At 41.2% G+C, this 20,565-nt stretch overlaps 1 protein-coding gene across 2 annotated transcripts in view; it reads left to right on the top strand.

Annotated features, from left to right (window-relative positions):
• The first annotated feature begins 18 nt into the window (after positions 1-18).
• Positions 19-20,565, top strand: part of itga10 (integrin, alpha 10) — a 30,282-nt gene continuing 9,735 nt past the window's right edge. The window contains exons 1-8 of one of the 2 annotated variants that reach the window (XM_006804854.3): positions 19-771; positions 9,601-9,712; positions 9,841-9,950; positions 10,050-10,138; positions 12,204-12,318; positions 12,439-12,566; positions 13,238-13,386; positions 19,725-19,875. In XM_006804854.3, the coding sequence (XP_006804917.1) occupies positions 720-771; positions 9,601-9,712; positions 9,841-9,950; positions 10,050-10,138; positions 12,204-12,318; positions 12,439-12,566; positions 13,238-13,386; positions 19,725-19,875 (906 nt within the window). In that variant the 5' untranslated portion in view covers positions 19-719. Of the gene's footprint in view, positions 772-9,600; positions 9,713-9,840; positions 9,951-10,049; positions 10,139-12,203; positions 12,567-13,237; positions 13,387-19,724; positions 19,876-20,565 lie in introns of both variants that reach the window. The other variant, XM_087848224.1, reaches the window with a different exon arrangement.

Below are 20,565 nucleotides of genomic sequence, written 5' to 3'. Positions count from 1 at the left end.
GAGTCTGGTGGATGGAGGGAGGGGAGCTGTGAGGATAAATGCACTCTTTCATTTCAACTTGAGAGAAATCCGTTACTAGAGACACATGTTTACACGGACAGAGAAGCGGGGGAGCCTAAAATAAGAGAAATAAGCGGAGTGGATCATGGATAACGTGCTGTCAAAGATACCGCTCACGACAGTGCTCCTCAGACTTTGGGACTGATGAGCGGAGTTTCTGTCAGAGGAGTTTGAGCTTCAAAGACGCGCTCCGGAGTCTGGAGGGATAAAGCTGCTGCCTGCCTGTTTGTGAACCATTTGTAATGGTTTAATGAGTCGGAACTGCGGCCTCTTGTTGGATGGGACAGGTGCAGTTATTGTCACGCCATGGGTCACTAAGACGTCACAAAGTTGATTTTTCATTTTTACATTTTTAAGACGTTTTCGCTCACGTTAACATAAGACGAGAAGAAGAAGAAAATCATAGCCAGATTTTTCATTTTCGATTCTATTTGAATCAGTATTTAAGCTCCTGAAGTTGAACCCCATTTACGCACGTGGCATGCCACCGCGGCACAGTTTGGCCGACTTTTACGCATCTCTTGGAAAGAGAAAAAGCTGAAAACAAGCGTGTCTGTGTATGTGTGCGGTGGGCAACGACGCTCCTCATTTCCACTTAATAAACGAGGGAAAAGGGGGGGAAAACATTAAAGAGAGACTTCTTTCATTCGGATTCATAAATGGAGCTGCGTAAATACCTGTTGTGCCTGGAGTTTATCCTCCTCCTTACAGGTAAGAGCCACATCTCAGCCTATATTTCAGACCTTTAAAAAAAAAAACCTGTTACATTTCTTTAAAAAGCCAAACAAAACTGAAGGACAGTTTAAAATAAGGTGAAGTTATTCATTCAGTTAATTCAGTTAATCCAACGCTGTGAACACAAATCTAAGTATATTCATCTCTGTGTAAAACAAGGCTCTGGTGTCGCTCCACTGCCCAGTTCCTTACCCCTCACTCAGCACTCTCTTACTGGTGATTAACCTCCCTCAACTTTAAAAGACAGCATGTGCCAGTGATGGTGTGGCAGCCTCCCTGAGGCCCACTTAACACTGTGTGACAGTAAACTACTGACCATGAAGACATTCCTCAGATGATTTTGTGCTTAAAGAAGGAAAGCAGGCATCTTAAAACACCTGGACACACTCCATTTGCCAAATAAATCAAAGGTAAAGGAAGCTGTGCCTAAAGAGTACCGGTTCTTGGTACAAAGTCAGATCCTTTAGTAAATCTATCACATATGTTTGAACTGAGGACATATTTCATTTTTGTTGGAAGTCTCCAGCTACCATCAGATATATGTGTACTCAGAGCCAAAAGGTTACCGGTTCATATCCGCTTATAGCTGACACATACAAACCCTGGCAGCTGTGTAACACGACCTCACCGGCCATATCAGCCATCTCTTAGACTTGATGTCTAAAGTTCCCCTAATAGGGTGCCTGTGCCATGTGTGTTTCTTCATGGAGCATGAACATCAGCTCCCCTTCAGTACTCATGTTCGCTGTGCCACAGAACAAACCGAGACGTTCCCACCCACCAGAAAGAAAGTGAAGAAAAAGGCCATTGTTGTCTGCATACTGATGCAGCTGATAAGCAGTGGTTAACTGCTGCCCTGCGCCATGCAACCACGATGCAAAATTAGATCAATAGGCGTTGAGATTATGTTTTGCAAGGCATGTTAAATCTGTACCTGTGTCAAATCACACACAGTCGCTGAAGTTAATCTATAGAATGAAATGTTGCCATTTGTGGTCATTTGTGGCAATTTGTGGCAATTTGTGGCGTGATTATCCACGCTGCCCATTTTCACCCTTGTTCAGACCCCAAGGAATGAATGAGGAATGCATCGGGTACGAATGTTTCACGCTTTACACTCACCGGCGCATATACCCTTCATAGAAACACCAGCAGCCTGTGGTGTGGTTTTACACATTACACTCCATTACACGTTTCAATAAAGCATGAACAAGCCGACGTTTTTTTCACCTTTTTAACCATGTAGCCTCTATTTTAATTCGTGCAGTAGCTTAGTGTTTACGCTCGTCCCTGCGTGTGAGTTTGTAAGCCTGAGCATGTGTCACACAGGAGCATGTAGGTGAGTGAGTATGTGTGTAATGTTAATGGCTTCAGCAGAACTCCCCTGATGTGGTCAGCAGGCATCTCATGTCTGTTACACTCTGCTATGCTTTTACTGAGATGTCAAACACAGGTGTGTTTGCATGTGTGTGTGTGTGTGTGTGTGTGTGTGTGTGTGTGTGTGTGCATATTTCACTCTGTTTCACTGCTCATTCATAAATCCTTGCTATTATTCTCCCAGCTATCTTCTTGCGTGTTTTCTTTTACTCTCCCATAATTCGCTGACTTTCATTCCTACTCCCCCTCTTATTCGTCCACCCCCATTCCCCACGAGAGGGTGACAGAGATGAGAACAGAACACGATGGAGATAATGGAGAGAAAATCTGTGAAAGGGTGTAAGAAGAGGTGAAGGAGGGAGAATGAGTGGAGGAACATTATGAGTCACTTCTATACAGATGACAGAAACAGACTGAATAAGACATCTCTGCTCAAGGACATTTCACAGAGGTGCTGTAAGTCAGACATGTAAATTAAAGAGGACAGGGATATACATCATTGTCTTTAGTTAAAGCTCTAAATGCTGGCATGTCTCTGTAGTCCCCCAAACACTGTAGTGCTAAGTTCCATTCCTTTTGCCCGACATGTGCACACACATGCACATACATATACTGTACTACACAATCGCAACCATTCACATCAAGCAGCAGTAGCGCCCAGAGCTGAGCGTGTGGTTGAGAGAATCTGGACTTAGTTTGGCTTGATAAATGTTTGCCGGCAGTTGTCATGGCAATGGGTGGTCAGACAGCTTGTGGTAAAGTGTCATATATAAACCAAGATGAAAATACAACCAGAGGACAGGGAAAACAGGGAATGATGGTATAGTTTTCTGGAAGCTGCAGGGGTTGAGACAGGAGATTTGTCCTTGTGGTGCATTTATAGCGTGTGTGTCTGCTCATTTTATAGCACAGTGGGCAAAAAATAAATAAAATGAGCAATTTAAGGCTCATGAGAGAATGAGCTAAACACGAGGATAAAAGAGAACATCAGTAGCAGGAGCTGTTATCAGATCCCTGCTTTGATGTGGGAAGAAATCTGGAGTTGGAGTGTGGGTGACATTGTCTCAAGAAAAGAGAGAAACAGTTTACTGCAGTGTGTTAGACGGGTGGTGGGTGTCAATCTGAAAGAATAGCTAATTGCAAAAAGCCTGGGAAAATGGATTTTCTTTCTCTGGCAAGGGAAATAAAGACTGCAGAATTATTATACTGCTGCCTACGCGGATCCCCAATGCTGAAGCCTGTTAAAACATCTGTGCAGAACTGGATAGATGCATGAGGCTCATCTTAGTCACTGGAGGCTTGGATAAAGAAATACTGGAAGCTTGCGCTGATGTGCAAAATCAGCAGAAACAAGACTTAAGGGTCTATAACCATGCCAGCAGCTCTGTGAGGCAGTGTTTGAGACAATGCTCATTGGTTCTTCCAGTATAGACGACTAAATATAAACACTTTTAGAATAACATAGTTAGTATAATATACTTTTTTATTACATCATTTATATCTCACTCAATTAACTGTAAATGTGTAACCAGAAGACCTAATTTTGCGAAAATAATTACATTTTATTAACATCACTGTAATGCTATTAATACTTAATGATGAACTAATTGATCAGTTGATCTAAAAATTGGTTGTTGTTTGGTGCGGTTGGAAAAATTATGTGTAAGCTGGTCATCGAACTGTTGGGATTTTCTCTCTAATGTTGTAGGATCGTTACTCTGCACTGTAAAGCAGCTTGAGGGAACTGTTGTTGTGATTTGGAGCTACACTAAATCGAATTAAATTGCACGTTTATTTGTACGGGCCAATAATCAGCCTTCTGTTGTTCCAACATCCAGTATATCCCCAAAAGTTGATTCTGTTCATCCGGACGTAGAGTTTTCAGTGGGAGAAACGTTTTGTCACTCATCCAAGTCATGTTGGTGAATTGTCTCATCTCGCCTTCCCTCCATATTTTAATGAACAGAAACCTGCTTAGTGAACCATAGTATGACCAACTTTTGTAAAATGCCCATCATTTTTTATTTAAAAAAAAAGAAAAAGAGTGAGACTATAAGCTCAGCAGGAAAGTGCTTGCAAAGGCCAAGTCAGGAGTCTTTTTACAACCACATTTATCGTCCCCTTATGGCTATTATAGGGTCAGAATCAATCACAGGGCCAATGTAGTTTATGGCCAGTTTAGAAAACACAAACAATTTAGCTTTCATGGACATTGGAGGGAGCCCAGAAAGCTACAAGAAGAACATTCAAATGAAAAAAATCAAGGGAACCCGTTGGCAGCAGGTTTGAACCCGAACCCTTCTTACTGTGAGGTGACAGGTTAACCACTGCATCACTGTGCTATTCTCATCCAGTTGTCGTCAAGGTAAATTACAACCAATAAAGTCAAACTCAAAGTGGTGACAGACAAAAAGTCTCTTCGTGTAATAATTTATTGACATAACTTAATCTACACAAGAAAATCTGCTGTTGCCATGTCTGAAAACCTCCATCTTTGTAGGTGTATGTGGCGAGTACGTCTATGTAGATAAAACCAGACGAAATGTGTGTGACAATGCAGTTATATTACAAGAAAGACAATCTGTAGAGAAAAGTGAAGAAGCAGGTAGAAGAAACTACAGTGTGTGAGAAAAGCATGAGCAGGGACGGAAAAGAAACACTGAACATATCTAGTTTCATTCTCTAAACCAAGTGGAATCCCAATCTGATTGGCTTGGCTGAGGTACAATCCTGTGCAAAAGTCTTGATTCGCCCCTCGTTTCTTTATATTTTGCTGGGAAACTGGGAAACATGTGCAGCGATTTATTGAAATATGTGCAAGAATATGTGGAAATACAGTGTGTAAGGCACAAATGAAGTTTGTACAATTCTAATGAGTTTGAAGGTCAATATTTGATATGACCACCTTTATTGTTTCCACAGCCTGCACTCTCTCAGGCAGCTTTCATGTCATTCAAAGCTTTTGTTCTGTTTTCCATCAAGAAGATCACTGCTTCACTGATGTTGAGGTCTGGGCTCTGGGGAGGCCAGTCCATGACTCACAGTGCTCCTTTATGAGGTTTTCTATCCAGGTATGCTTTTACTGCATTGGCAATGTGATTGGGATCATTTTCATGCTGGAAAATCAGGCTTCTGGCTATCAGATGCTTTCCAGATGGTAATGTGTGGTGGATAAAAATCTGATGGTACTTTTCTGTGTTCATAATTTCATCAGTTTCAAGATCTCCAGCCCTACTCTCTGAAATGCAGCAAATGCAAAAACCTCACCACTGACCTTCTCCATACACACTGATGAGAATTTTAACAATAAATTTCAAATTTGGATGATCACTCCATCAGACCTGTTGCCACTGATTTTTCTTCCATTTCTTGTGTAATTTGGTAAAACGCAGCCGTGTCTTCAACTGAGACCAACTCTGATGAGGCTTCAGTCATGTGTCTTTGCTGGCTTTAAGATAATGCTGTGGCACTATGACACTACGCTGACACAAAAACAAGTTTTGAGCTAATAGCACTTGGGAATCATTTTGCTGGTACAAAAATATTATTTTATGCCCGTCAGACCTGGCTTATCTTACATTTTTCATTGATTCGAGTAAAAAAATGGAAACGAATAATGCTTGTTCATACAGACTCTTTGCAATAAAGTGTCTAAAGATACAGTTTAAAATGAGTGCTTTGCTAAATTGTCCGTTATGTGTTGAGACAACACTGGTTTATCCTTTGGGTTGACCTGAATGATTTATAGGTCAGTATCAAGTGTTTTAAAAGCAATCAAACAAATATTCTTCTGAAAAATTGTTAGATACAAGAACCTGACTAAAATGAGTGAAAAAGCAGCCAATGTCCAAAGAAAAACTTTGAAAGACCTTCAGAAAGCTCGGAGAACTATTGCTCAACACCATTTTAAAAACTTTAGGAAACTGTGGCTCCTTAGAAGCAAAGTATAAATAATTGAGGAGTGAGGCAAGACTTTTGCACAGAATTGTAACTGTCTGTGTTTAGTTGTGGGAAAGTACCTGGACACAAGTGTGTAAGCAGCTGTTTCATAATCATGCCACCAGTGTTTTGGTCTGCTTCCCAGTCTGGGGGTACTGGAGAAGTTACAGAACTGTTAGGAAGGAGCTGTAGATGTTGCTAAACTGCTCAGTAAACTGAAGCCATTCTGAAAGCCCATTTTAGCAACCACATCCAACACACCCTACAAATAACATACAGTAGACACACAAGTGGGACAAGTTAAATACCGACTGTTGAGATCTGCAGAGTGTGTCTCAGTCTGAACTGAAAATAATACACGATGACTCTCTTTAATCTATGGGGAACTGTGTAGGCAAGAAATACCAGCTGGCTCATATCCTGTAAGCTACTTTCAACCACTTCAGTGGAAACAGGAAATACATATATATCTGCTTAAATGTTTGCTTGACAACATTTTCTTTAATTTGTATTGTCCATTACACACTCAGTCTATTTATGGGTGTTTGGAAATAACCTGCTATCTGCTACATGTAGCTTGAAATGCAAAAGATGAAGCCAAAATCAGATAAATCTCAGAGAAATTGCATTTGTTTCACATGTCACGTTCAGCGTATGTCACCTGTATGTACACTGAAAAAAGAAAAATGCTGGGACAACTTAGCTATATTACGTCGATTGGTAATGCATGATTGAATTATTAAATAATAAGTCAACCAGATCAACCCAACACAAAGCATAATATGTGAAGCTTAACTTGGGTGCTTTAAAAATACCAAGTTAAGGGACCAGGCTCTAATTTCAAGTTGACAGAAACCCAAAAAAATACACCAACCTCACTAAAGCATTACCTCAGCTACAACTTAAATACTCCTTGCACAGTGTAACTTAAGAGTCACCAAAATTTGGATCCATGACAGAATTTTCTTCGAGTCACCACTAAACACAGGCTGAATGAAGAAAAGTGCAGAAAGCCTGGTTTCTAGCATTTAAACACAAATTTAGGCATTTGTGAGTTTTTTCATGACTTCTCCAGTACTTCCTGTCCTCCACTACATCTCAAAGGTAACCGTTGCCCTTTCTCCCTCACTATGTGACAGCTAGATACTCAATACTCGCAGTAAATGATGATACTGGCTGTTCTGTTATGAATGAAACAAATATAACTTGCAGTTGGACATGAAGTTGCTCACAACAGCTAAATTCTGCTTCTACTGTGACAGCCACAGGGCTAACCTTGTTTTCTTTGTTGCCTTTGTCTATCTCTTCCGGGTAACTGGTGGATGGAGCAGACCCAATTTGGGATGTAACATACCTGAGCAGCCCTGCCAGACCTTCGTGGGGGCTCTTTTTCTGCTCCTCTCTTGCACTCACTCGTACACTTACCCTGCATATACACTGATCTGCTGACAACCACTCCTACTAATCTTTGGTTTCTTTGCTTTATTTAATTAAGCTATTTAATAGCGTCCTAAAACAACGTGTTTGCTCTCTCTTTTTGAACCAGGGTAGTATAAAAATCCCAAGATGCGATCTTTCCATTTTAAATAATTTGCTTTAAAAATGTTTTTACATTTTCATCGCAGGATGTTGTGTTTACACAGTAGTATAAGTGTAGACTACAGTGTAGACTACAGTGTATAGACTTTTGTTGCCATGATGCCAGGTCTCTCTTGGAAATGAGATTTTTAATCTCAATGAGATTATTTACCTAGATAAATAAAGGACTAATAAAAAGTATAAGTAGCTGTATTTAAGTAGATGATGCGAGTACTTCCTCCATCACAGTGCTTATGCTGGCATCTGTTGGCACTGAAGATTACAAGTCTGACACTGAAAAACAATGTGAGGGTGTGGTGTTAGAAGTGAGCTATGAGCTCTGTGGTCTCTTCTTCATCTCATCTACATTTGCTGCACCTACCATAACACACCCGAGTCCCCAGACTGCAAGTCGATTAGCTGTGGGTCACTTATGTGCCAGGTGCTTATGAGGAATAAATGTGTATGAATTAACAGTCCAGGGTCTGTTTTTCTGCTGCACCCAGTTCAATCTTTTTTAATGTTTCCCTTTTAAAATGATTCAAATGGAAGCTGAAACATCTGTGTTATTTATTTTCAGGCTCTTTGACTCCTAAATCTTTATTCATTTAGTTTAGCTCTGATCATCAGCACCAACCAGCTCAAACATGCTTCAGCTTACATACAGATGTAAACAAGTCAGTGAGCTACCATCTCACTGTGTCTCCCTCACTTCTCCCTGTAAGTATGAAGGGCAGGCTTGTGTGTCATAACAGGGAGCTCACTATATTTAAGAGTTTTTCTAACCCACACCCTTCCTTGCTTTGCTTCTTCTCTTCCCTCTCGTCTCCCTCTTTCCCCTTAGACTGAACTCTCTTTTTCCTCAGAGACGGCCTTTGGTCACTTTGTTTATTCATCTTTTTGACACCCCCCTACCCACCACCCCCTGTCCCCTCTAATTCTCTTCTCCAAGGCCAAGACATGAAATAATAATCTTACTCTTCAGTGTAGCTCTAACTACACGTAGTGCACACAGTTGTCCAAGTTTTTCACTGGCCTTTGACAGCTTATGAATAAAGTTTATGTAAGTGCATTAACTTTAGTGCTCCAGAGCAAAAATAGATGAATAAATAAAAAAGCATAAGTTGGAGAGGTAGATGGAAGGATTTATATTTGTACTAGCATGTCGATAAGGTTGTGGGTTTTAATCCAGGCCAGGAGTTTGAATGTTCTCCTTGTGTCTGTGGGGGTTCTCTCCGGGTACTCCAGCTTTCTCCCACAGTTCAACATGCACGCCAGGCTTTAAGAGTAACTGATTATTCCAAATTGGCTAAAAAGGTGAAAGTGAGCATGAATAGCTGCCTGTCCATTGTGTTAGCCCTGCAACAGATTGGCTGTACCCCACCTCTCACCCTATAACAGTGATACGCTACAGCTCCAAGTGGAAAAGGATGGATGGATGCTTTAAAAGTTATGGTTTTAATACCATTACAATTCCAGCATTTTCCCCAGTTACAGTTTGTATACTAAATCAACCACCTAACTAACTGGTTAGTTTAATATTTAAAATCTGAACTTCAAACTTTTCTTTGAATGCACAGCTTCCCCCCTATAATTTTTTACGTGAATCTATAAGAGAAAAAAATCAGACTGGGATCTGCAACATTTCATGGGGATTTTGTTAGCAATGCCTTGTCCCAAGGGACTCTGAACGAGAGGATTAGCATTATCTGTTTGTAGTTTTAATGTTATCCATTAAAGTGTTTGTTCTTTTTCAGCTTGATTCAGTTGATTTATTTGCTGAAATATTTGAGCATGCCACTTTTTTTTGTGGTTGTATTATTTAATTGAACAAAATTCAGTTAAGTGAGCAAAGTTTTGTTGTCTGTTTTTGTCATCAGTGTTTAAAATGTTCTTTGTCGTGTCTTCCAGAGCTTTGTCAGTGTTTCAACATAGATGTAAAGCACCCGCGCATATTCACCGGTCCAGAGGACGCGCTGTTCGGTTTCTCCGTCTTGCAGCATGAAGCAGATGGAGAGAAATCGTAAGTCTGTGAGGGAGACAGTCAGATATAATCTAATGGAACCACACAGTCATAAATAAACTGTCATAACATGTACACAAAGCGGGCGATGGATGACATTTTGATGATGAATGAATTACTCCGTAAAGGATGCTGGTTGGTGCTCCCTGGGACGGGCCGCCCAACAACAGGAAAGGAGATGTTTACAAATGCAACGTGGGACGGGAGAAGAACTCAAGCTGCAATAAAGTGAATCTAGGTGAGAGAAACTATGAGTTGAAGAAAATATGCAGGAAAAAAAATCCTCAATTCATGTTTGGATCTGTTACTTCAATGCTAAGATGTTTGTCTCGCTCAGGTGAGACGGCTCTCCAGAACGTTTCAAAAAATCTGAGGAATTCTCACTTGGGAATGACCCTCACACCAACTTCACCTGATGGCTTCCTGGTATGTGGCATCAACACTGGAAAACGGGGCTTTTTATTTTTCCTACATGGGCAGTGGGTTGATGGGTGGGAGCCTGAGGGGATGTGGTCAGACCAAGTCGAGTTTGTTCAACAGAATTCTGATGAATTCGCTCCCTTCGAGTGTTTTTAGTTGAATTTAGATTTGACCACAAGTGGTTCACTGATCCTCCTCTTTCTTTTCTTTAATTTTGGACATGCATTTGCACATTTACATAGTCTGGGGAGGTGTTTTAAACCCATTTCCAAACAAGTGGAAAACATTCAAGACAGTTACCAATCTTCCCAGGAGTGCAAGTCACAGAAAATTCACTTCAAAGTCAAACTCCACAATGCTCAGAGAAACTGCAAAAAACCCAAGAGCCACATCTCAGACAGTACAGGCCTCAATCAGCATGTTACACAGTAAAGTAGCTAACCACAAGACTTCTAGAGTAATGTCTATTTAACAGATGAGATCAAAGTGGAACTGTTTGGTCATAAGTCTCAGCACCATGTTTGGTGAAAACCAAGCACAGCATATCAGCGCAAACACCTCATACATACTGTCAAGCACAGTGGTGGAGAGGTCATCATTTGATCTTGTTTTGGAGCCACTGGTCAATAGTCAATAGCTGCAGTATGTCAGTGTGCTGGTTGTCAATGTAGGTTGTATTTAAATAGTTTTTCGAACCTCATGAGGACCACATAATTTGTTTTATGTCCTGATGGGTAAAACCTTAGAATTTAAGGAGGGTGTATTTTCTTTTTACCATGACTCTAATCAATGTGAGAACTTACAGAGCTTGTAGTTACTGACACAATAACCAGACATGAATGATTAAAGTCAAGCTGATGAAGTCAAGTGCAAAGCAACGTTTATGGACAGAATCTAACTCGAGTTTAGGTTTAAGACTTTAGCTTTTAGACAAACTTCTTGAAATCTTACTCACTCATTTATCCTAATTTCTGCACTTCTGAGGCTTCTGGCTTGCAGACCCACACACTTATTGCTTTAGTGAGGAGACAGCAGTTTGTGTTACATGCCTTCTTTGTGTAACTCTGTGTGTATGTTGGGCAAGTGTGCTTGCGTGTTTTGGTATCTGCCAGGTTTTTTACTGCTTCTTCGGGCGTGGAGTCGTGTACAGTTCAAAAAACACTAGCCAGCTTAGGCGGGTTTTTTGTGTGCGCGTGTGCACAGGCATGTGTGCGGGCATGTGTGTGTGTTTATCTTAACCCCAGTGGTCAGGTCTATAACAGGATCGGAATGCGTCTCCGGCCCTTTGTTAATGACAGACCTACCAAAAGCCATAGCACCTCTTTCGCTTTTCTCCATCTTCTCCCTCCATCGTTTCCTCCCATCCCTCTCTCTCCATCCTTTCTTCTCTGCCTGTCTGTGTGCCTGAGGAGAAACCCTTCCATAATGACAGGGCAAGAAAAACCAGGATGTTTCTCTTTCTCTCATTCTACCCCCACTTCACCCCACTTTCAGTCTCCTTCTTTTGTCTTTCTGCTAGCTTCTTTTTTATCTCTTGTCTCTGCACTCGCCCCTGTTCTTTCCTCTTGGTATGGAAAGCCAAATAAACGGCGCGCTTTGAAGGCAGAAATATTTTTTATTGGGTGCCCCCTCCCCAACCTCCTTACTCACCCTCCCTACATTTAGCACAATCAAGCTCATACTGGTCTTGTGCTCCAGCTCTGTGAAACCGCTCATGACAACTGTGACTGCCAGCATGTCGACAATAGTCTCCCTCCTTCTCCTGTCCTCCAAACCACACTATTGTAGTTTTTCCATGACTTATTCCCTCTTGTGACTTGTTTTCTTTTTGTTCCCTATCTGCCCTGATTTAATTGTTTTCGTTTTGTGCGTTTCTGTGTGTGTTTGTGGGTATGTTTGTGTGCGCATTTCCATGTTTTAAACTCTTTGATACACATCTTGTGCACGTAAAACAAACAGTGAAAAAGAATAAACTCTGTTCAAATTAATTACAGCTACTTGTGAAATTCACCTGTAAAACAGATGCTTGTGTGTGTGTGTGTTTGCGCGCGCGTGTGCATCTGTTTTGCAGGCATGTGCTCCACTGTGGTCACAAGAGTGTGGTACATCTAAGTTCAGCACTGGCATCTGTGCCTCAGTCAGCGATGACCTAGAACCAAGAGAGACTATCGCTCCAACAGCACAAAGTAACTATACTTACACAAACACACACACACAAACACAAAAAACCCACAAAGTGCGGCAAAGAAACATGTTGCAGGCCTGCTTCAATCAACCAAACATTTCTAAACGTCCATATCTGGCAGGGTGCCCGACGTACATGGACATCGTGATCGTGCTGGATGGCTCCAACAGCATCTACCCCTGGTACGAGGTCCAAAATTTCCTCAGTAACATCCTCAGCAAGTTCCACATCAGCTCAGACCAGATGCAGGTAAAACTCCAATTCAGTGTGTATTTGCACAGCCGATAAATATTATTTACACTAGTAATGGAAACTTGTGGGTTTAAATTTGAGTGAGTCTCCCACTTAAATATCTGGAACCCGTTAGCTGCAGCCCAGAGCAGTAAGACAAGCTAGTCCCTTGAATGAAAACATGCTGACAGGGACGTATTAGGAACCAGTTTGGCAAATATGTCCAGAAGAATAGTTGGAGTAATGTAAAGGGACATGAGCCCAGCTCACTTGAGGTTGAAGGGGAATGGGAGCTGGGGGTTTTGGTGATGGTGTGTGTGTGTGTGTGTGTGTCTGCGTGAGTTGGGGAGGGGAAGTGAGGTTTCTAGTGACATTATTCAAAGCAAAGCAACTAGAAGAGTGAAAGGAGAACTGAGTTATGAAAAGGGGAGGTGGGGGGTAAGGGGTAGCAGGCAATGTGAGGTGAAGAGGAAATACCTCTGGTTTTTGAATGAATTCAGAAATCCCCCAAGTGCACTGTTTGCTTTAAGAACAGGACTGGTACTTAAGGAGATAGTTCAACCCAGAAACAAAAGTCTCAGATGTTGCTTTCCACAATTATGTGCCGGCACAACCAATAACATGTGGCATTGTTGAAATGCTTGTGTGTTTCTGTACGTGTGTGTTTGCCCTCGTGTGTGCATATTTAGGTTGGTATTCTGCAGTATGGTGAGGTAGCTGTTCACGAGTGGTCTCTGAAGGACTACCAGACCACACAGGAGGTAGTGGAGGCCGCCAAGAACATCAGCCGACAGGAGGGACGGGAGACGCGCACGGCACATGCTATTGAAAAAGCCTGGTAGGCATGTCAGTTTACTAGTTAGGGATGATTTTTCTCATTCTAAAGCATGCTGTAGATTTGGCAGGTTAACTGGAATCTATGTGACGCTTTGGTTTTTGTTTGTAACAATAGTTGGTGCTTATAAATAGATCACTGTATAATTTTCAGTTATAATGGCAATCAGATCTGTTTTCTTCTTCTCTAATTTCCTTTCTAACAATATGCTCCATGTTTAATTTATGGAAAACTATTAGATTTCTCATAATGTATGACCTGTTTCTGTTCAAAATTAGCGGTAGTGGCAGCACACCACAGAAGTATCTTTCAGCCAATAGTTTTAGTTCGGACAGGTTTACTTCTTGAGTTCATTCTCACTGATTTCAGGCAGCTGTTGTAAGCAAAAAAGCTGAAACAAACCACTCTACACTCCCTATACATAAACGGTTAGTGCCCAACAACAATTTCAGAAGTAGCTGGTTTCCAGATGGTATTGCATCTCCAACATAACTAGCTGATATGCAGTTCCAAACCTCGACGGAGGCTCCACTCAGTGTCCAGGGGTGTCCAACTCCAGGCCTCAAGGGCAGGTTTTAGATGAGTCCTTCATCCATCACAGCTGATTTAAATGGCTAAATAACCTCCTCAACATGTCTTGAAGTTCTCCAGAGGCCTGGTAATGAAATAATCATTTAATTCAGGTGTGTTGACCCAGGGTGAGATCTAAATCCTGCAGGACACTGGCCCTCGAGGCCTGGAGTTGGACACCCCCGACCTACATATATACTAATGTTCAGATGAACCAAAAATTTCAACTATGAATGCATCACTTCATCAAAACTGTTTCCTCTAATTTTCAGTCCGTTTCTTCTGTAGTCTGGCATACCTCAGTCTATTCACCCTGTTTGACTTACTTAATAATGGCTTCTCAACAGCCACTGAGACCATTTCTGATGAGGATTCAGTGAACAGTAGATGAATCAACTGATGATCCAGATGCATTTCTCAGGTTCTGTGTCAGGTCTTTTTAGACACCATTCATCTGCTCTAGAAAGTTTTTTGGGCCTGTCACTTTTGCTTTTGTCCTCAATATTTTTAAGGACACAGTGCACACCTTGCTAAGAAATGCAATCACCTTTGTTTTTTTTGGCACAGGCTGATAATTACAACAATAACAAAGCAATTTAAAATTATTTCTTTGCTCGTTTGAAGGGTAAAAATCATAAGTCAGTGTTAAGCAATTTAACAAAAAAAAATCCTCTGAAAATGATCAGGTACAAGGACTGAAAATGACTCAAAGATCAACCAGTGAAAAACATTGAAAGACCTTTGCTTAAGACCACTTCAAAATTAAAAAAAAAAATATATAAGAAAATAAGTGGTGGTTCAGTACAGTGTGCAAGATCAAATCCAGATAAAATGCATAAGGGACCTTTGAGGCAGTCTTCTATAACTTCCTCATGGCTGCACTGTCACCCAGTTCCTCCACACATCCATCACTTTGTAGAGGTATGTTGGGGGGCTTTAACGCTGGTAACCCAAGTGTAAAGAAGTTGGCAGGTCAGTGAAAAATCTTTCTTTTCAAAACAAAATTCCTCCTTTATTAAAGTCATACCCACATAGAGCACCACACCCAGACCTGATGTGTGGCCGTGACTGTTATTTTGGTATGTGTGTCTCTGAGCACGCACACACATTCACACAGGTAATTGGAGGGTTCCTGTTTTCTGGTACATTTAAAGGTAAAAGTTGGACATGTAAAAGGTAGTGGAAAAGCAGTCCCTGGAAACCAGTATAAGGTCTTAAAGCTTTTTACTTTAAAACGCCAGCGATGGGAAATCCAGTTTTTGCTTTCACTGTAACTGTCATCTTCGCTCCCTGCCCAATGTGATGGTTGGGCTAAGTTATATGCTGTATATGTGTGTCTAAGTGTAAACGAGTAAAATATAGGCATTAACTTGACAGGCGGGACTATCAAAAGATAACTTCTAAACTAACTCTCATAAACATATCTACTTCCACTCTCACATACTCATGCACAGATGGACAGATAGCAGCCCTGGCACTGGCAGGAAAGTGACGGGGTAAGAAAAACAACGAGATTAGCTGAGCTGGGCTAGCCGGCTGCTGGCTCAGCACAGCTGCAGGTGTGGCATGACCTGACCCAGACTGGTCAGCCAAGTAGTTCTGCTACAGCTGTAAAAATACACACAGAGACACGTACAGTATGCACGTGCACACGTACACACACATATTGAGGACTCATGCATAACTTGTTAAATTCATGGACGATGCCTTTTAACTATTCTTTCAAGACTTGACAGTTACAGCATTTGTTCCCTGACCTCCTGACCCCAACGTTAACCTTCTTCACTGTGTGTTTAACTTTCATCCTTTACCCCAACCATCTCCTTATGAGAAACCTAACCCTAAAATGAAGCACTTAGCTAAAATAGCTCCGGAAAGAACAACAGAAGATTTCGAGCTCCTGGGAGAGCGGTCGGTGCAGATTTAAACTGATCTTACACTTTATTCACACTAATGCCATAAAAATCAGGAATTTCAATTTGACTTGAAGTTGACTGCTCTGAGGCTTGGCATATTTGAGAGCTAACTATTTGAGGAGGAGAACTATTTGGGACTACTGGAAAGAAGGAATGGTGGTTTATTCAAATGATTAACATTTCACACCTAATTTGGTAGAAATAATCCGACCAGATCTACTGTGCGTAACTTGATAAGCATGCTATAAAAGTACAGCTGTGGGAAAATGCACAAAGAAACCCCCGCAAAATAAAGAGATTCTGTGAGCTAAGCTAGCTAGTGTTAGTGAAAACTAATCACAGAGAAGGACTTATTGGTGGCCAAATTCAAGGCAAACGTAGGACAGAAATGCTTCAGTAAGTCCTCCAACTAAAAAATCATATCAGCTATCATCTGCTATCATGTGACACAACCCATGAAACAACACATAGCAGTGTTTCCACAAAACACAGTCTGCATTAGGAGCAAAATGATGGGTAGTATCTCACCTACTTTTACATTATCTGTTAGTTTGTGGAACCCCTGCTTTCAATCGTTGACTTATTTTTTTTTCCAGAAACGTTGGGTTGCTGACAACAGAATGCAATCATTTGTAAATCTCAAAAATCTACATTTTATTGACAAGAGAACATAGAAAAGGTATCAAATATTCAAACTGAGAAAATATATTTAATTTGAGGAAAAACGAGGCCAGCTCTGTGCCTGAACTCTTACTTTGAAGTCTTGCTGTCTAGTAGCTGCAGTATGGAGTTTATCATTGTCTTGCTGAAATATGCGAAGCCTTCCCTCAAAAAAAAAGAAAAAGAAAGAAAGAAACCGTTATATAGGTAAAGGCTTTATTCAAATGCAGCTGAGAATAGGAGAGTCTTCAACCTGGATTTAAATAAACTGAGTGTTTCAGCTGATCTGAGGCTTTCTGGGAGTTTGTTCCAGATATATGGAGAATAAAAGCTGAATGCAGCTTCTCCATGTCTGGTTCTGACTCTGGGAACTGATAAAAAACAGGGTCCAGATGACCTGAGGGATCTGGAAGGTTCATACTGGGTCAGGAGGTCACTGATGTATTTTGGTCCTAAACCATTCAGAGCTTTATAGACCAGCATCAGAACTTTAAAGTCTATCCTCTGACGGACAGGCAGCCAGTGTAAAGACCTCAGAGCTGGACTGATGTGGTCCACTTTTTTGGTCTTAGTGAGGACTCGAGCAGCAAAGTTCTGAATGAGCTGTAGTTGCTAAAGATGAATGCATGGACTAAAGATGAATGCATGGACTAAAGATGAATGCATGGACTAAAGATGAATGCATGGACTAGTTTTTCCAGGTCCTGTTGAGACATCAGATCTTATTTCCTTGAAATATTCTTGAGTTGATAGTAAGTTGATTTTGTTATTGTCTTAATGTGTTCTAAGTTTAAGTTTCGTTCTGCGTCCATCACTATAGCTTTAAGCACTGATGTTATCTTTTCAGATGTGCAAGCTGCCAATGCAATAGATACTCATCCAACCCAATACCATCAGAGATGACATGTTTGATGGACCCTCTCAACGTCAGATTTCACATTTGGATTTGTCTGATCACAGAACAGACAGAATTTTTTAATGCAGTGCTGCCTGAGGGATCACAGGGGTCCTGTTCTGATTTTCAGCCTTGTCCCTTGCACACAGAGATTTCTTCAGATTCTGGAGACACTGCACTCTCATAGAGTAACAACTTATCAATAAATAGACCCATCCCAAAGCATTCTCTGCTTTATTATCTGTTGGTCTCTAAATAGGAGAATGAATCACCAAATGAACATCATGTTATGTTAAAAAAGAACTGAAACTGGGAATTGAGGTCATAAACTTCTTATAAAAACTTTAGTGTTGTATTAAATTCATTGAGGAGTAGGGTAGTTTATTCATAGAGTTCAACACAGTCTTACTTCTTTTTGCAGCCAGGAGTCACTCAGCCTCACTCTGTGTTTCAGCTGTGACTGTCTGGAAGTTTCACCCATTGATTGCTTTGGTTTTTACTCTCGATTTTTAGGCACAAAAATGACAACATTTGCAGATTCCGTCCCATATCACAATAATGACACCACCAAACATTATGCACGTGCTTCTTCACTCTGCTAGAAGAACTTTAACTTTAAGCTCACAATAACAGTTCGCATGAGGAACATTTTTTGTCTGTGGGAGGAAAGTCAAGGACTTGACCTGAATCTGACTGCCACTTGTGTAGTCTAGTTACACACTTTACCTAAAACTTGATTGTTTTGTATCTCCTTGCATAATGAAATGAGACTAGTACCAGACTAGAGTACAATTTGATTGCAGACTAGATGACTGCTTCATTAACATGAAGTAACCCATCTAGAATTGGAATTGCCACTAATTTTTTTTTATCGCTCCACCCGTCTGAGACGCACACCATTCCCTTCTACACACACACGCAGAAAAACAACTGAAGTACACACACACAAACCGCTGTGCTGTGTCATTACCACACTGCTATGACTCCATAAAATGGCTAGTAAATACAGCCAGGCCTCCCAATTAGCTCCCATCACTTTCTCTGCTCTTTCATCTCCCTGTCCTTCTTTCTCATCTGTTTCTTGCTTTTCCTTTTATTTTTCCTTTGTTTCTTAACTGTTTTTGTGTCTCTTGTATCCTCATTTTTCCCAATCTTGTCTCCACCACTGCCCCCCCACTCTTCTGTCGTTCTTTTCAATCTTTCCCATCAAATTTGTTCTGCTGTATAATTCACTAAATTTCAACGATAAGCACAACGAAGTGGGTTTTGCACTCATAATGTTTGATGTAATTTTACTGTCTTTATTCTTCTTGTTCTTATAATGAAAACTTATAGTTTGCATTATTGTCATTATTCTCCATTCGTGTGTTTGTAGTTTTTCTGTTTGTTGCTTTTTTTCCTCATCTTAATGTGACTTTTCTCGTTCATTTGTTCCTTTTCTTTTAACTCCTCTCCTTTCTTTCTCCTCTCCTACTCTGCACCCTATGTAATTTGCAGACTGCATAGGGGAAACTGTTGTTTTTAACTCAGAGTTTCTTGCGGCTGACCACAACGTTATATTTAGTCAAGGGCTGGAGTTAGGCCTGAAAATGACTGAGTTCACTAGCAGTGACTTCTCTGCCTCATTCACTCTGTGTGTGTGTGTGTGTGTGTGTGTGTGTGTGTGTGCGTGCGCGCGTGTGTGTGTGTGTGTGTGTGTGTGTGTGTGTGTGTGTGTGTGTGTGTGTGTGTGTGTGTGTTAGTCTGAGGCTTACCAACCCTATTCAGCGCTTGAATCTGCTCCCACTGAGAACAGGTTTCCTCCAGACAAACGGGGTGCAGCTCGGGTCTGTTTGTGTGTTTGTCAAGTTTTCGTCTATGTGTCATAGCACAGCTGGACTGGAATGCACAAATGTGGTTCTTGTGTGCAGTGACACATCCACACTGCACGCAGTGACCGGTTGGAGTCAACTGGCAGCTGATGCATGTGTGTCAAGTTGGACTAATAAAGTTGTGGAAAGGTCCAGCTGTGACTTGGGCCACTTATATCGCGCTCGATGAAAGCAACTCAAACTCAGTGTTTTTACTAGCTTTTCTTTTTCTCAGAGAAATGCTTAATGTCGTGTGTTATCTTACAGAGGATGTTTATTTAAATTACTTGATACTCACTGGTAGCCTCCCTTTCCATTTCCTAGCTACACTTTGACTCCGTTTTTCTTTCGTTCTCCGCGTCTCAGATCTGATTCTGTTTCACAAGATCTGTAAGACCAACTGACGTATATTTTTTTAAGCTTTATATGTCTCTCTCTCGTTCTTTGTAGCACAGAGGCTTTCAGTCCTGAGCGTGGAGCGAGGGAGGGTGCCACCAAGGTGATGATCGTAGTCACAGATGGAGAGTCCCACGATTTCGATGAACTAAAAGGTGCTCTGGAGCAGTGCGAAGAAAGAAACATCACCCGATATGCCATCGCTGTGAGTGCATGTTGTCCAATATCAGCAGAACAATAATCTTTGGGGGTTTATTTGACAATTTGTGCGTTTTGTGGTGCTCAAATTGTTGATTCAGAAATTCTTTCTACAATACTAATAAAAAGACAACTAATCGACGCCATATGCAGGATGCGTAGCGCATCCCTGGCATTCCTCACACATTGTGTGAAAGTGGTATAGCAAATACATACACCCCGAATGAACCAGACAATATCAACACCACCCCACCCCAAAATAACTCCAAATTACAAAATGACCCACTTGGGTCTACTAAAATAGCCAACTGGGAACAAAAACTCTTCCTTTCCAGCCCCACCCGACCCCCTCAACACACAGAAAAACACCGAGTGGTGGCGTGGTTTGTTTTTGAGAGCCAGACAGACTCTAGTTGGCAGGATTGGTTGCAGACCCCTCCCTACCCCACAAGAGAAGCAAACGAACCTAAAGGCTCCGCTGGAACCGCAGAAGAAGAGAACATGAGCCAAGCATGCAGGAAGAGTGGCAAAGGGCCACTTTGGAAACAGATGTAGATTAGAGAAGATCAGATAAACTGATCACTGACTGGAGAAGCTTATTTACAGTACGAGTCAGTTACAATAACTTGTTCTGTTGAAACAACGAGTAAGCCCGACCTCTGGAACAATAAATCCTGCAGTTTAATCAAGCCATCAT

The sequence above is a fragment of the Neolamprologus brichardi genome, chromosome 11 (genome assembly GCF_056152115.1).
Source record: "Neolamprologus brichardi isolate AB-2024 chromosome 11, ASM5615211v1, whole genome shotgun sequence".
NCBI classification, from domain to species: Eukaryota; Metazoa; Chordata; class Actinopteri; order Cichliformes; family Cichlidae; genus Neolamprologus; species Neolamprologus brichardi.
This window is presented reverse-complemented; position numbering and strand designations above follow the sequence as displayed.